Source organism: Rhipicephalus sanguineus, chromosome 1, assembly GCF_013339695.2.
Source record: "Rhipicephalus sanguineus isolate Rsan-2018 chromosome 1, BIME_Rsan_1.4, whole genome shotgun sequence".
NCBI lineage: Eukaryota > Metazoa > Arthropoda > Arachnida > Ixodida > Ixodidae > Rhipicephalus > Rhipicephalus sanguineus.
This window is the reverse complement of record NC_051176.1, coordinates 264,222,793-264,235,828: the sequence shown is the minus strand read 5'-3', so window position 1 is coordinate 264,235,828 and position 13,036 is coordinate 264,222,793. Positions and strand designations below refer to the sequence as shown.

General features: G+C 41.6%; 1 protein-coding gene across 1 annotated transcript in view; it reads right to left on the bottom strand.

The window, feature by feature from the left end:
* LOC119378875 (probable phospholipid-transporting ATPase IIA) overlaps window positions 1-7,026 on the bottom strand; it is a 45,072-nt gene extending 38,046 nt beyond the window's left edge. The window contains exons 1-4 of the mRNA XM_049411646.1: window positions 6,857-7,026; window positions 6,624-6,674; window positions 6,089-6,147; window positions 366-521 (exon numbers count right to left, since the gene is read on the bottom strand). Of these exons, the coding sequence (XP_049267603.1) occupies window positions 366-521; window positions 6,089-6,138 (206 nt within the window). The 5' untranslated portion in view covers window positions 6,139-6,147; window positions 6,624-6,674; window positions 6,857-7,026. The remainder of the gene's footprint in view (window positions 1-365; window positions 522-6,088; window positions 6,148-6,623; window positions 6,675-6,856) is intronic.
* Window positions 7,027-13,036: the final 6,010 nt, after the last annotated feature.

The following is a 13,036-nucleotide window of genomic DNA, read 5'->3' as shown; positions in this document are numbered from 1 at the left end:
TATACAGACTTTGTACTCTCCTCTCTCATTGGTGGAAGCGTACACATCACTCAAATATACTTAACACTTAAAGAGTACGACTATGCTCTCGACCTCCTGCAGCAAAGAAAATTACAAAAACAGTCCTTGGTGCTACATGAACACTACACACTGCAGGTATGAACATAGTCAGCACTGTGCAGCAGCCCTTATACCCATTGAATTTCCATGCGTAACACAAGCATAATTTATTAAGTTTAGGCAGTCGGGTACACAAAGTTCCCAGGAGCCAAATACACAATTATTACTTGCTTTTGTAGAATATAATAAAGCAATGTTCTGATTGGTAAGTATAATTTATGGTTTTCGATTGTTTGTTTTTTTACCTCTGGAATGCTGAAGTCAGGCAACTGCAGCAATTCATGGTAGTCTTCTTGCAATGTCGACTGGTGGAACGTTTCTCCAAAAGACTGTCGCCTTCTCCAACATCAAACCCGTCGTCACTACTTAGACTTAAGCGTGAACCAGATCCTTCATGTGATCTAAATTGAGATCAAATTTCAATTACCACACAGCAGTATGCAACTCAACACACAGTGACATGATGTAAGTGAGAGACCCTGCTATGGCTATACATACAACCTAAATATTTTTTATAATGTTAAATTGACTTTTGCGAGCTACATCAGCATGGTAATGGTGACAATAGAGTGTATTAATAAAGCTCACCTTTCAGCACAAAATGCATCAATTAAATGTGAATTCTCTCAGATTTAGTTCTCAACTTTATCATTTAACACTTCAGTCCTATATTTGTGTCAAAATTTGAGATGACACGTCCATAAAGTTAGCAAAAAGAATACTAAAATAACAAAAGTTCTGAAAAAAATTTGCACAAATGATGAGATTAAGACTTGCAACTTGGAGCTGTAACACTCAGCTATGATCAAAAATACATTTGCATTTAGGTAAGCACAGATAAATTAGCCGCCTGTGTATGCATGTCATGTATCTCGATAGAGAAACTTTTTAAAAAGCTTAATTCAGCAAATATCCCAATTTCTATGTGAGTGCGTGTGCATGTGTATCAAAGAAAAAGCTCTCGATTGTATCTTCATTTGTTTTAAATAAGCACACTGGCACAGATATAAGTTTGAAAAATATGGAAAGCATCCGGAAGGTTCACTCTGTTCCGCACAGCTTATTAGCATCAAGGTAATATTGGTAGCGCCATTTCTCTGAAGCAATGCCCCTGCATCAAACGTATATTGGAGCACACGGCAGAAGGTTTAGAGCTGTTTTTGTTCCAGATGCAGCTGATTTGATCCTGAAAGAACAAATATTTTCAGGTGCTTGTAAAATTTCGCACAAACAGTTATGTGGCTCACTGCCTGATTACCTGTCACAAGCAGTAAAATATTTTCCCTGCAATTCATTTGTCGTGTCATGCACGGACAGCTCCAACTGCTGCTGTCAAAACAGCATACTCCGTATAAAATGGCATCTTTTGTGAAAGGCATGTAGTCAGTACTGCTACATGAAATAGTTATGAATCATTTCCGCACAAGAGGCAATGTCATTTTGTTAAGGCATTGGTAGAGCGTCTGCAGCGAATGCTTCATGAGAGGTTTCAAAAGTGACCAATGCAGTGTCTATCTGTTACGAGCCCATTGCAGCTTGCTATATTAGCTGTACTTTTAAATTTTCTGCGAGTAACTTGTGATAGACTTTTCAGCATGCTTTACATTGAAATGAAGGCTCATAGGTTCCTGAAAACTCTGATCTTTCTTGCCAGGAGAGGTTGCCGCCAAATACAGTACATTAAAATAGTGAACTCATTGTACTTAGTGCCTTCAACTTATCATATATTTTGACAGGCACCACAAACACCACTTATGTTACATTTGTAAGCCAAAGCAACAATCTACAGCTGCACCGTTGTTTTATGCTGGCGATTCTAACTGGGCTCTCGATAATAAAGCGGCTACACTGAAAAAATCTGTCATATAAAAACACAAGAGAAGAACCATTTTGACCTAGTTTCAATCATTCTTACTGACCTGTGCATATTACAACTACCACTAGCTGCAACATATGTGATAAGGCTTAAAGTACGAGTGTTCCCTTCATGTTGCCTGGTGAACACCGAAAACATCAGCTCTTGATTTGTACAATATATTCCTCGTCGAAGAGTTTGTTCATTAGGCAGTATAGGGTTACTGATCAGTTAGAATAGCAAAAATTAAGGCACTATATTGACCTGTCAGTATTTGTGAAACATGCTTGGTCGCATATGTCCAACAATAATAGTGAATTTCATTTATAGTCATACAATCCTCCAAGTACATAATCTGTAAATAATGTCAGGCAAGAAAAATGCAGCAATAATGTAGTTTTGTAACAGATTTGTGTCCCACTTTCTTACATTTTGATTATGCAGAGGCATTGTCACATGATCCTATCTAGAAAGTTGTAAAGTTGCAATGGCGGCAGTGTCAGCCTCTCACCTGAGGCAGACTTTAAGACCAATATGCAACATCAATTCACGGTAAATTTCAAATATTTTTTAAGTTCAGAAATTGACTTGCAAGCAATCCATTAGCATCTCGGCAAGATTAAAGTACACTTAGAAATCCTGGAAAAGCACTGTTTATATCAGTTCTAATGCCTAGTAGCCTCAATAATTTCTCACTCGTACTAACTACTCTTGGAAGAAGGGTATTGAAATATGTAGCAGGAAGCAGCCTCTCATATGCCGTTAATGCATTTTTGAAGTTTTCTGCAAATCCATTATTTAGATTATGGGATTGGATCACAATAACGTGTTATATATGACTGCAAGTTTTAACAACACACATGCAGATAGTGTTGTGGTACATTTCTAATGCAGGGTGTTTCATAAAATGCGTTCAAAACTTTAACATAGGGAAGATGAATTATTTAGGCAATTGGCTTTGGATTGCTTTTACCGATGCTGCAGATATCTTAAAACTGCTCAAGCTGTTAATTTCACTAGCCACAACACAAATATGACAGGAACATTTTCACTGGAATAGTTACGATCAGCATTCCTAATGCAAAATCGAATGAAAAAACTTCAATTGTGGGTAATGCAATCAGAGCAAATGTGCTTTGGCAATCAAATTACGACAGCATTTGTTTATTGCTTCCAAACAGTTTAACAAAGTCTATACCACTGGCTTGAAAAGACAAGATTATATGAGATGCAACAAGAAACGAGTTGAGATAGCATTAAAAAACATCCCCCACAACCTCTTTTTTCTTTCTTTTTTCATTTACACAATAACATGTCAGACTACCTATTCAGAAAACTGTCTAAGCAGTCAGGCACAAGCATTACAGCAAAGACAAAAAATTTCAGCTAACAATGCATGCACAGTACTAATATTAAAGAATATTACCGTAATAGAAATGTGTTTAAATTATGATACATGCAGTACCGTACATGCACCAGCATATTGAGCAAGATAATATGAGTGCAAGACGATTTATGAGAGACAACGCATTCTCTTGACTGGTGTTAACTCAAGTTAAAGTGTGTTACCAAGTTAGCAACAGTCACAGGATACACTCCAAAAATTGTTTGCATCGTTTAGAACACACTTCGTCACACAACAGTAATCGTCGTCTATTAACTGTGAATTGTACAGAAGCAAGCAGCAGCAAGTTTTCATACTAAATTATTGGAAGTGTTTCCTTGTTTGGTAACATCATACAGGGTGCCCCGAATATCACACAGCACGATTTAAAAAAAGAGGAACATCGTTACGCGAAGCTCATCTAGTACATATTGTTTGCAGTATACTATAGCAGCCACTACTAATTTTTTGTTGATGAGGTTTAGTTAATTAGACCCAATTATGTTTCTTACTCGACAAATACTCACCTAATCATTAAAATGTCAATGAGGCATATGTAGGCATGCTCAAATGACATCTAACTGCACTATTTTCAACAACGTACTAATTGCATGCTCGCTTTTTTTTGGCTAATAAAGAAAGCTCATGAAATCTGAAAAATGACACGTGACTAGACTGCAGCACGTATCAGCAAGCGGCACCCTTAAACAGGATCACTGTGAGATAGCAAGTTAAAACTATGCTCCCACCTTTTGTGGGTGGGAGCGTAGTCATGTGTTATTTTTCATATTTCACGTGCTTTCTTTGCCAAAAAAACTGAGCCCTAATTAGTATGTTGCTGAAGATAGCGCAGTTAGATATCATTTCAACATGCCTACATATGCCTCATTGACGTTTTAATGATTAGTTGAGTATTTGTCGAGTTAGAAACATAATTAGGACGAATTAACTAAACCTCATTAACGAAAAAATTAGTAGCGGCTACTACAGTATATAGAAAACAATATGCACTAGGTGTGCTTTGTGTAACAACGTTCCTTTTTTTTTAATCGTGCTGCTTGATATTTGGGACACACTGTATAATGATAGTGTAAACAAAACATTTATTGAGAGTTGCCTGTATGACTGGGCTCACTATTTATAAATTTGCTGATGTCATTATAGAAGTTGGAAAGAACAGTTCCCCCTTTTTTTAAAGCTATGCAACATGGATGAAATAAATAGGCTGGTAACAGATACAGAAGAATGAAATTGCAGTTCAAATCATAAAAAAATTCCACCTAATAAATATACGTACAATGAAGTACTATCTACGTCAAATGAAACGTGAACAGCGGAGCGCGTGGATCAAGCACTAGCAAAGCTATAGTGCGCGCCATCCAGTCATCACCACTGACAGGCGCGCACATCCGGTTTGGCAGCACTGCGTGATCCCCCTATATATAAAATATTTTCACTAGTGTTTTGTTCTGATATGGTAATATAGTGATAATGGTGGCCGGTGTTGGCGTGCCGATCCCTTGCGGTTGTTTCACTTCTATATTAATTTATTTCTTTTATTTTTACTTGGTTTCGAACATCAGAAATAGATCAGACGCGAAAATATCGGACAGTAGAGGGATCGCGCAGTGCTGCCAAACCGGATGTGCACACCTGTCAATGGTGATGACAGTACTGCGCTCACTGTACCTTTTCTAATGCTTGATCCATGCGCTCCGCTGTTCGCGTTTCATTTGAAGTCGATAGTACATAATTTTTCTGGAGGCTTCATGCGCCACAAGTGTTATCACATTATGAGGCGTGCCCATTCCAGATAAGCTCTCACCCCTTGGGTCTCTCTTTATGTGCACCGAATGCACAGCACCTGGGTATTTTTAATTGAAGAACGGTTAACTCTGACCTAACATAAAAATGATTAACAAAATTGTAAAGACGTTTCACCCCTTACGCAGATGGCATCTTCAGTATATGCTGGCACAAGTGAGGGGTGGTTGACCAGTCCACTATTCACATACGTCCTTGTACACATCCGGTACGGACCCTCATTTGTGCCAGCTTATACTGAAGATGTCACCTGCACAGGTGGAGAAGCGTCAGCACAATTTCGTTAATATTGTTTACGTTAAGTCAGAGTTAATCTTTTTTCAATCATTAATTGATCCAGCTTCTGGAACAATTTTGCATGGGTATTTTTTCATTTTGCCATCCTTGAAATGTAACCTTCACAGCCAGGATTTGTTCAGCATGACCTTATTCTCCAGAGCATAACACCATAGCCCCTAAGTCATCAAGGCAGGCCACAATGTATTTGCTTTTAGTGCACTGTGGTACTCATGAGCACAACTTGCTTCCTAGCAGCACAGGAAGTGCTTCTCCCACAATCATTAAAGATTCTCAAAGACGAAGTGCTAGCTTGACTGATCGTTAGCATATATCAACATATTTCCAAGGGATGTCCCCTGCCGTGCAGTTGCACAGCCTTTCAGAACAGGAAGGAGCAGTGGGTGTAAATACACCTAGCAAAGCATCACACACACATGGAAACTTCCCCCTTTTAAGAAAAGAAACGCGAAGAACAATAAACAAAACACACGTGGAAATTACATGGCCAGACAAGGACAGATTTGCAGGGCTGCACGGTCAAAAAGCAATTTGTGGAGAGGCGAAATAGGGTGCAAGCAACAAGACGTCATACAGATTGCGGAAATCGTACAGCACATAGACGTTACCGCTCATTTTTTCTTAGAAGTGCGAAATATTGAATTTTTCTCCGTTGCATTGCAAGTTTCTGCAACAAAAGCAGAATGGAAGAATAACAGTCAGCTAGCACAAAACTTCACCAGTAAGTGAAGCAATTGGCAAAATGAAATTGTTACAACCTCAGCTTCCACATAGGTTAATCATTAGAAACAAAAGCTTTGTGTCGTCAAGTGTCCCACTACGTAGCGGCAGTATGTTAACATGTCCAGGCTAAGCAACATGCGTGCGGGGAATGTATTCTGCCCTTTAAAAGGCACGTACAATCATGTTAAATGGTATTTCACGCCTGTGTCGTCATGCATGCCACACCCTTCCTAAACCACAAACTACAGCTTATTGCGCGACATAATGACACCCGCCCGCAGTTAGTACTGCAGAGTATTGGACAACGATCGCACCATTACAAGAAGCAGCCAAGCCCATGCAGTGACACGATTAACGCCAAGTTTTCGTTTGCAGACAAACCACCCACCAACACAACATAACTTGCCATTTGGCTCTTACCTGAGCATGGTTCCAATAAAACTACGTTTAACGCCTTAGAATGCAGACATCCTGAAACACGGAAATAACTGTTTAGCGTGGCTGCAAAAGTTTTGCGTCGAGTTGTACCTGACTAATCCAACGACACAAGCATCACGACACAAGTACAGTACTATCAGGAGCACAACTGCATCAGGACAACAAGCAACGAACACAACAAAATTGCAGCGATTTCAGCACGCGATCGCACTTACCTTTACCACATATGCATCAAAACTGATGCAGATATTTATGGCGATCACGCGCAGAACAAATACAAAACGGCGTCATCAGCGACAACCGCCGCACAAGCTACAGCGAAATATGTTCCTATTGGCTCCATATGTAAACCGAAGTCAAAGCCTCAATCAAGGTCGCCATTTTTGTTGATCAACGGTAAAAGTTTAAAAATGAAACAAAATGCCCCCGCTGACTAGTTGCCACAACAAGAGCTTACTTATATTTAGTATTGTGTATTTTTTTAACATGTTTAGGTATATTTTTCGTATATTGAGGAAATATCTAGTTCCTTGAAGCATGCCTTGAAGAAACGAAACTACAACTGGCGCGCGTTTTGAAATTGAAGTTTAGGCGATTTATTGATTTAAAGCAACATTGGCGCTGTAACAAACGCTGTATTTGAGGTATACAGTTTAATTTTAACCATTTATGAGCTTTTAAATGTTCCTCTTAAAGCCTCAGCCTGGGTTCTTTGGATTCCAATCCCTTAAGCGCGCGCAAACAAGGACAAAGGGAGGTGACGACACAAAGCGCTTGTGTTGTCACCTCCCTTTGTCCTTGTTTGCGCGCGCTTAAGTGATCGGTTATGAAAACCAACTAGCCCCAAAATCAGTGCTCCTTTGGATTCATCGCGCTGCGCTGGAGGAACTGGGTAAGTTTGTTGATGGAAACGCAGACCCGTATCAACCTATTATTATTATTATTATTATTATTATTATTATTATTATTATTATTATTATTATTATTATTATTATTATTATTATTATTATTATTATTATTATTATTATTATTATAAGTAATAATAGTAGTTCTTTGCACCCGCATGATGCTGCGCGTGCGCGTGTGCTGTTTTCAAGCAGGCCCCACTGATGGTCATGGATGTGAAGCATATTTTAGCTACAGGGGATATGTAGTAGGTAATTTAGCAATAAAGCCTCGAATGCTACCTCAAGCTATCAATGCTGCCATCACTGGCGTAGCCAGGGGGGGGGGTACACCGGGCCCGTGCCCCCCCCCCCCCCGATTTTTTTTTTTTTTTTTTTTTTGCCATGGCACACAGAGCACAAAATGACACTCGACCACATCTGCCTGCCAAGCCCCCACTTTAGATCAAGGTGGTGCCACCCCCGAAAAACATTTCTGCCTACGCCCCTGGCTGCCATCTTGAAATCAGGGCCTCTGCTGTACAAAGAGCGAGAATAATCAGGGGAACCGAGTGATTCCATGTATTGCTAGTGACAACCAAATGAAGCCAGCAGACAATTAAGTCAAAGAAAGCATGGAAGGCATGGTAATTAAACGAAATTGTTTCAGCATCCCCTCTGCCCTCCCCCCCCCCCCCCCCCCCCCGCCGAAATGTTTCAGTATTACACGTGTATATACTAGTGATGCCAGGGGCGTAGCCAAGGGGGGGTTGGGGGGGGTTCAAACCCCCCCCCCCCGAAATTTTTCAATTTTGCTTGGGCATATATGCACGCACACATACAAATGCACGCACGAACATACATAATGTATGGTTGAACCCCCCCGAAAAAAATTTCTGGCTACGCCCCTGAGTGATGCAGAACTATCGGTAAATTGACTATCGATAGTATCGATAGTATTTTTTGAAACTATCGATGGTGTAAACAAACTATCGATAGTGCTACTAACGACAAATTATCGATAGTGCAATCGGTAGTACCATCGTAATATTAGTAGCGATATTATTGCCAGGCGTGTTTATTGCTTTGTTTTGACTTATTCGGGTTTCATCCACAAAGACTATCAGCAACGTTTGACGCAGACAGCACCGTAATGTTTGAGAAGCTTCACAATTGTTTGAGATCATTCCGCTAAGATTACGCGTCGAACGCGAATAGTCAAGTTTATTCGAGAGCTTACGCGAGCGCCAGCGATAACGCTGGAAGGTTTGATGGCTGATGTATAAAGGACGACGTGTTCCACCGCAATATGCAATATGCAAAATGCAATATCAGTTAGAAGCCGCCAGCTATTCAACATGACATAGGTTGCACCAGCTGCTGCAACATATTCTTCGCTCGAATCATATCTGGACCTTTCTGGCGCCTGGCAATCCTTGTTTGTTGATCATGGCTGACAGTAGCCCTCGCGAAGTTGTTCGCCCTTCGTATGGAAATTCATTCATTCATTCATTCATTCATTCATTCATTCATTCATTCATTCATTCATTCATTCATACGGCAGTCCTAAGTATACGACTGCAGTAGTGGGGACAGTAATTAGTATAAGCAGGATAAACACCAACAACTAACTTGAAACAATTAACATATTGCTAAGAGAATTTAAGTCAAATACTAGAAAAAAAGGTACAGGTAAAAAATTACATATTCAAGAAAAGTAATTTACTGTCGCTACCGGAAAGGGTATTCTAGAGGTATTGTACACAGTAAACCACTTTACACCCTTAAGGGGGTTTTGCCGTGTCTATAACTAACACCCTTACACCCTAGGAAAAGGGTGTTTTCACGTATCAAAACACCCATACCATAGGGTGTTTCCAATGGCCTAAACACCCTTATCACTGAAAAATGTGAAAAAAAAAAATCTACCAGTCAGGGAATATGCAATTATAGATGACATCAGCATAGAAGGTGCGCGCACGCGCCACACCGCACACACAACAAAGCGTATTGTAAAATACCACATGGACGGATCGCTCGTGATGCACAGCCTTACACTGACCATCTGGTATATATAGCCAGTACCTTACGCCGCCGTTCAGTCCCGGTGGAGATATTTCTGTTCCGTATAAATGAACATTAAACATTAAGAGAATACGCGTAAATTTATGGTACGCTTGTAGATAGCCCTAAAAGAGGCATATCTTTTGATCTAAACTCGCCGAGGCTCCAACGACATTTTAATCAGCGAGTCCCAGTTATCATCTGGCACGCTGTGGATGGGCCATGGGTGTTTCGATAACACATAACACCCTTAACTCCTAAAGGGTGTTTAGTTAGAGCATTACCCCCTAAAGGCTGTTTTGGGGAAGGAAAGCACCCTTACACCCTAAGTTTTGCAAATTTTGGTTAGGCAAAAGGTGTTTTGCTTCCTTGAAACCCCCTTAAGGGTGCAAAGTGGTTTACAGTGTACATGAAAAAACAAAGTGTATTTGAACCTGTTAGCAGACTCTTAGTGTGAGCAAAAAAAAAGGGGGGGGGGTATTAGATTTTCATGAAACCTTGCCGACAACGGTGTCTCTGACGACCGAGTTCGTCAGAACACCCTTAAGCATACTTTTTGTAACTGCGCGACATATTGCAGAGACGATCACTCGAGGATGTGCTACAAGTGACCTTTATGATAGACATCTTGTCGCAACAAACAACAAAGAACTTTGTAATGCCGACACTACCTTCCATTGCTACTAAAGGTGACGAATGCATTGTTGCAATTTTTAAAGGAGTACTGACACGAATTTTAAATATTTTCGGATTGTCGCTCTAGTTAAAAACACTGGTGTCGAGAACCTTAAAAAGGGTATCGTGGTGCCCGGGAATGCATCGAATATATTTTTAATGCCGCTACCTTAAAAAACCACTTTCGGTTTCGATATCGAGGGGGCGGCTTCTCAGTGACGTGTCATCACAGTGTGACGTCACGGGGAGACAGAACTCGCGACGACAACTTTTCTTGACAGCACTGTGGAAGGTAGAGAACCGAAGCGCATGCCTGCTACAGCGCTAAAAAATAGTACTTAAGTTTACTCATAATTTCCTCATTTGCCTTGCTGAAATAAGTGCGGCTTTATTTATGATAAGACTCAAACAGCTGCGGGAAGTCGTAATTAAACACAGTTATTGTTCACTTCACAAGAATGTGTCTTCTACTACACTGTAGTAGGGGGTCAGTGTGCGGCCGCAAAAGCGCTGTTTAGTTCTCCAAGAAAAAAATGCCCATAATATGACAATAAAATGCACATTGAACAGTCTAAATGTATCTCCCATTCACATTTTTCGTGTATATAATTTTCTTCTAAACGCCAGGGGCGTAGCCAGAAATTTTTTTCGGGGGGGGGGGGGTTCAACCATACTTTATGTATGTTCGTGCGTGCGTTTGTATGTGTGCGTGTATATATACGCAAGCAAAACTGAAAAATTTAGGGGGGGGTTGAACCCCCCCCAACCCCCCCCCCCCCCCCTTGGCTACGCCCCTGCTAAACGCGTTGACGATTCGAGCGGAGCAAAACCGAAATCAGCCGCAAGCTGCCGTACTACTTGAGGAGCAACACCCTTCTAGTACACTCTAACGAATGTGTGGAAGCCCCGCCTCCATAGCCCTCGCTCCACGGTGAAGATAAGTTGGCGCCGAGATTCGTCATCTGCTCGTGGTGCACGTAAACGATGAGTGAATTATCGTCCAGTGACCCCGACAGGGATTTCTGCGATTTAGGCTGCATGCAGGACGCAGAGTTCGTAAACACGGGGGAACTGTGTTAACTGTGTTGACTCGTCGGGATAATGTCCATTGCGGTGGGGCTGGCTCGCTAATACTCAGCGACGAAAACTTTAAAATCAAAGTAAAATATCTTATGTCTGACTCGGGTGTGTGGAGAGCGTTAACACTGCATACCAAGGAAACGAAAACCGTCCCTTTTACGATGTCTCAAAATCGTGTCAGTACTGCTTTAAAGGAGTATTCGCGGCGAGATCGGCCTATAGGTGGCAGCACCGTCACCCCGCTAGTGTGGATACTGGTTTCGTGTGGTGTGTGTAGAAGTACACGGGGCTTCTGTTTTCACATCGTGATTTTGTGTTCCGTACCCGCAGAAAACTCTTCGTTATCGATGGTGAGGTTCTGTTCGGTGCCACAATGCCGCACATACTGCACAGAGCCAGGGATAAGCTTCCATTTCTATCCCACCGACGCGGAACGTCGCCGACTGTGGCTCGTTAGGCTTCGTAACGGCAAGACGCCTTCCAAGTACGCGATGGTGTGCAGTAAGCACTTCGACGACGGTGCATTCGCATTCGCAGACGAGAAAGAATGGTGAGTAGTCAGCGATAACTTCGCTAATGTGTGCATTTATATGCTTGTTGCTGCTGTGCACTACAAGCGTGAAGACGGTCGCAGTAAGCGAACGCTCGGGGAAGCTTCCCTGTGCTTTGATTTTCCTACACTTCCGCAGGAAACTTAAGCGAGAATCAATCGAGAAAGAAGAAAATTAATTCATGGAATTTACTCTGTCATTCATGTACCGTCTGCGCTGTGAATGCAAAGTTTGTTCGCGCTTGGCTATGAGTCTGTTTAAACGAGAGTCCCCGATCCCTTTTGTAGTTCGCGCATGTTCCATTGTGTTTACACGGCCGCGAGAACAGTTCTCAGTGTTCCGCAGGGCAAGCACGTGCACCGAAACGCGGCAAGTGTGTATGCATGATCTGGTGCATAGTAAAGAGTATCGTTTTGTGAGCCCTCACTCGCCACCAGGGGCGGATTATCCAGGGTTCAAAGGGTTCAAATGAACCGGGCCCTCCGGTTTTAGGGGGCCCCCCAAGGGCCAGAAAAAAAGGCCGACTTCGTTGTTTTGTTCGAAAAAGTTTAACCCTCCTGCTGGATTCCCCTGATAGAAACAGATTGTCTATTTCAATAATCAATATACATGCTTCTAAGAGGTTGTTCGTTGCATAACGTGCATAATCTTGAAGTCAGCTCACAGTTCTGCAGTCTGTGGTAAAAACCTTTTACTCGCCCAAGACCATGCATCGTGTAGAGGGAAGGAGCTGATCCAGCGGATGGATACACAGATCAGCCTGACGAGGATTTTAGCAGCTACGGTCCAACACGCAATGCGAAGGCGCATAGAGAGTGGTTCCTGTTTGAAATATCGTTTAATGCGCTGAATGAAAATAACCGGTATGAAGCTGACGCATAGGTATGCTATAGTATGCTTTCATTATAGTGTAAACAACGTACCATGAAATATTTGTATGGTACCGAACTTCTTGATTATGCCAGGACTCCGAAGGAGTAATGGTTCGATTCTTCGCTCCTGGCATTGCCGTTCTGTCTTAATTCCTGCTTGGTGGTTATATAGGGAAACTTAAGAGACCATGACTTGGTAAAGGTTGTGCGCAGGAAATATCTACAACATATATCCACTATCTGGCCGCCAGCAGACCCTCACCGCAATT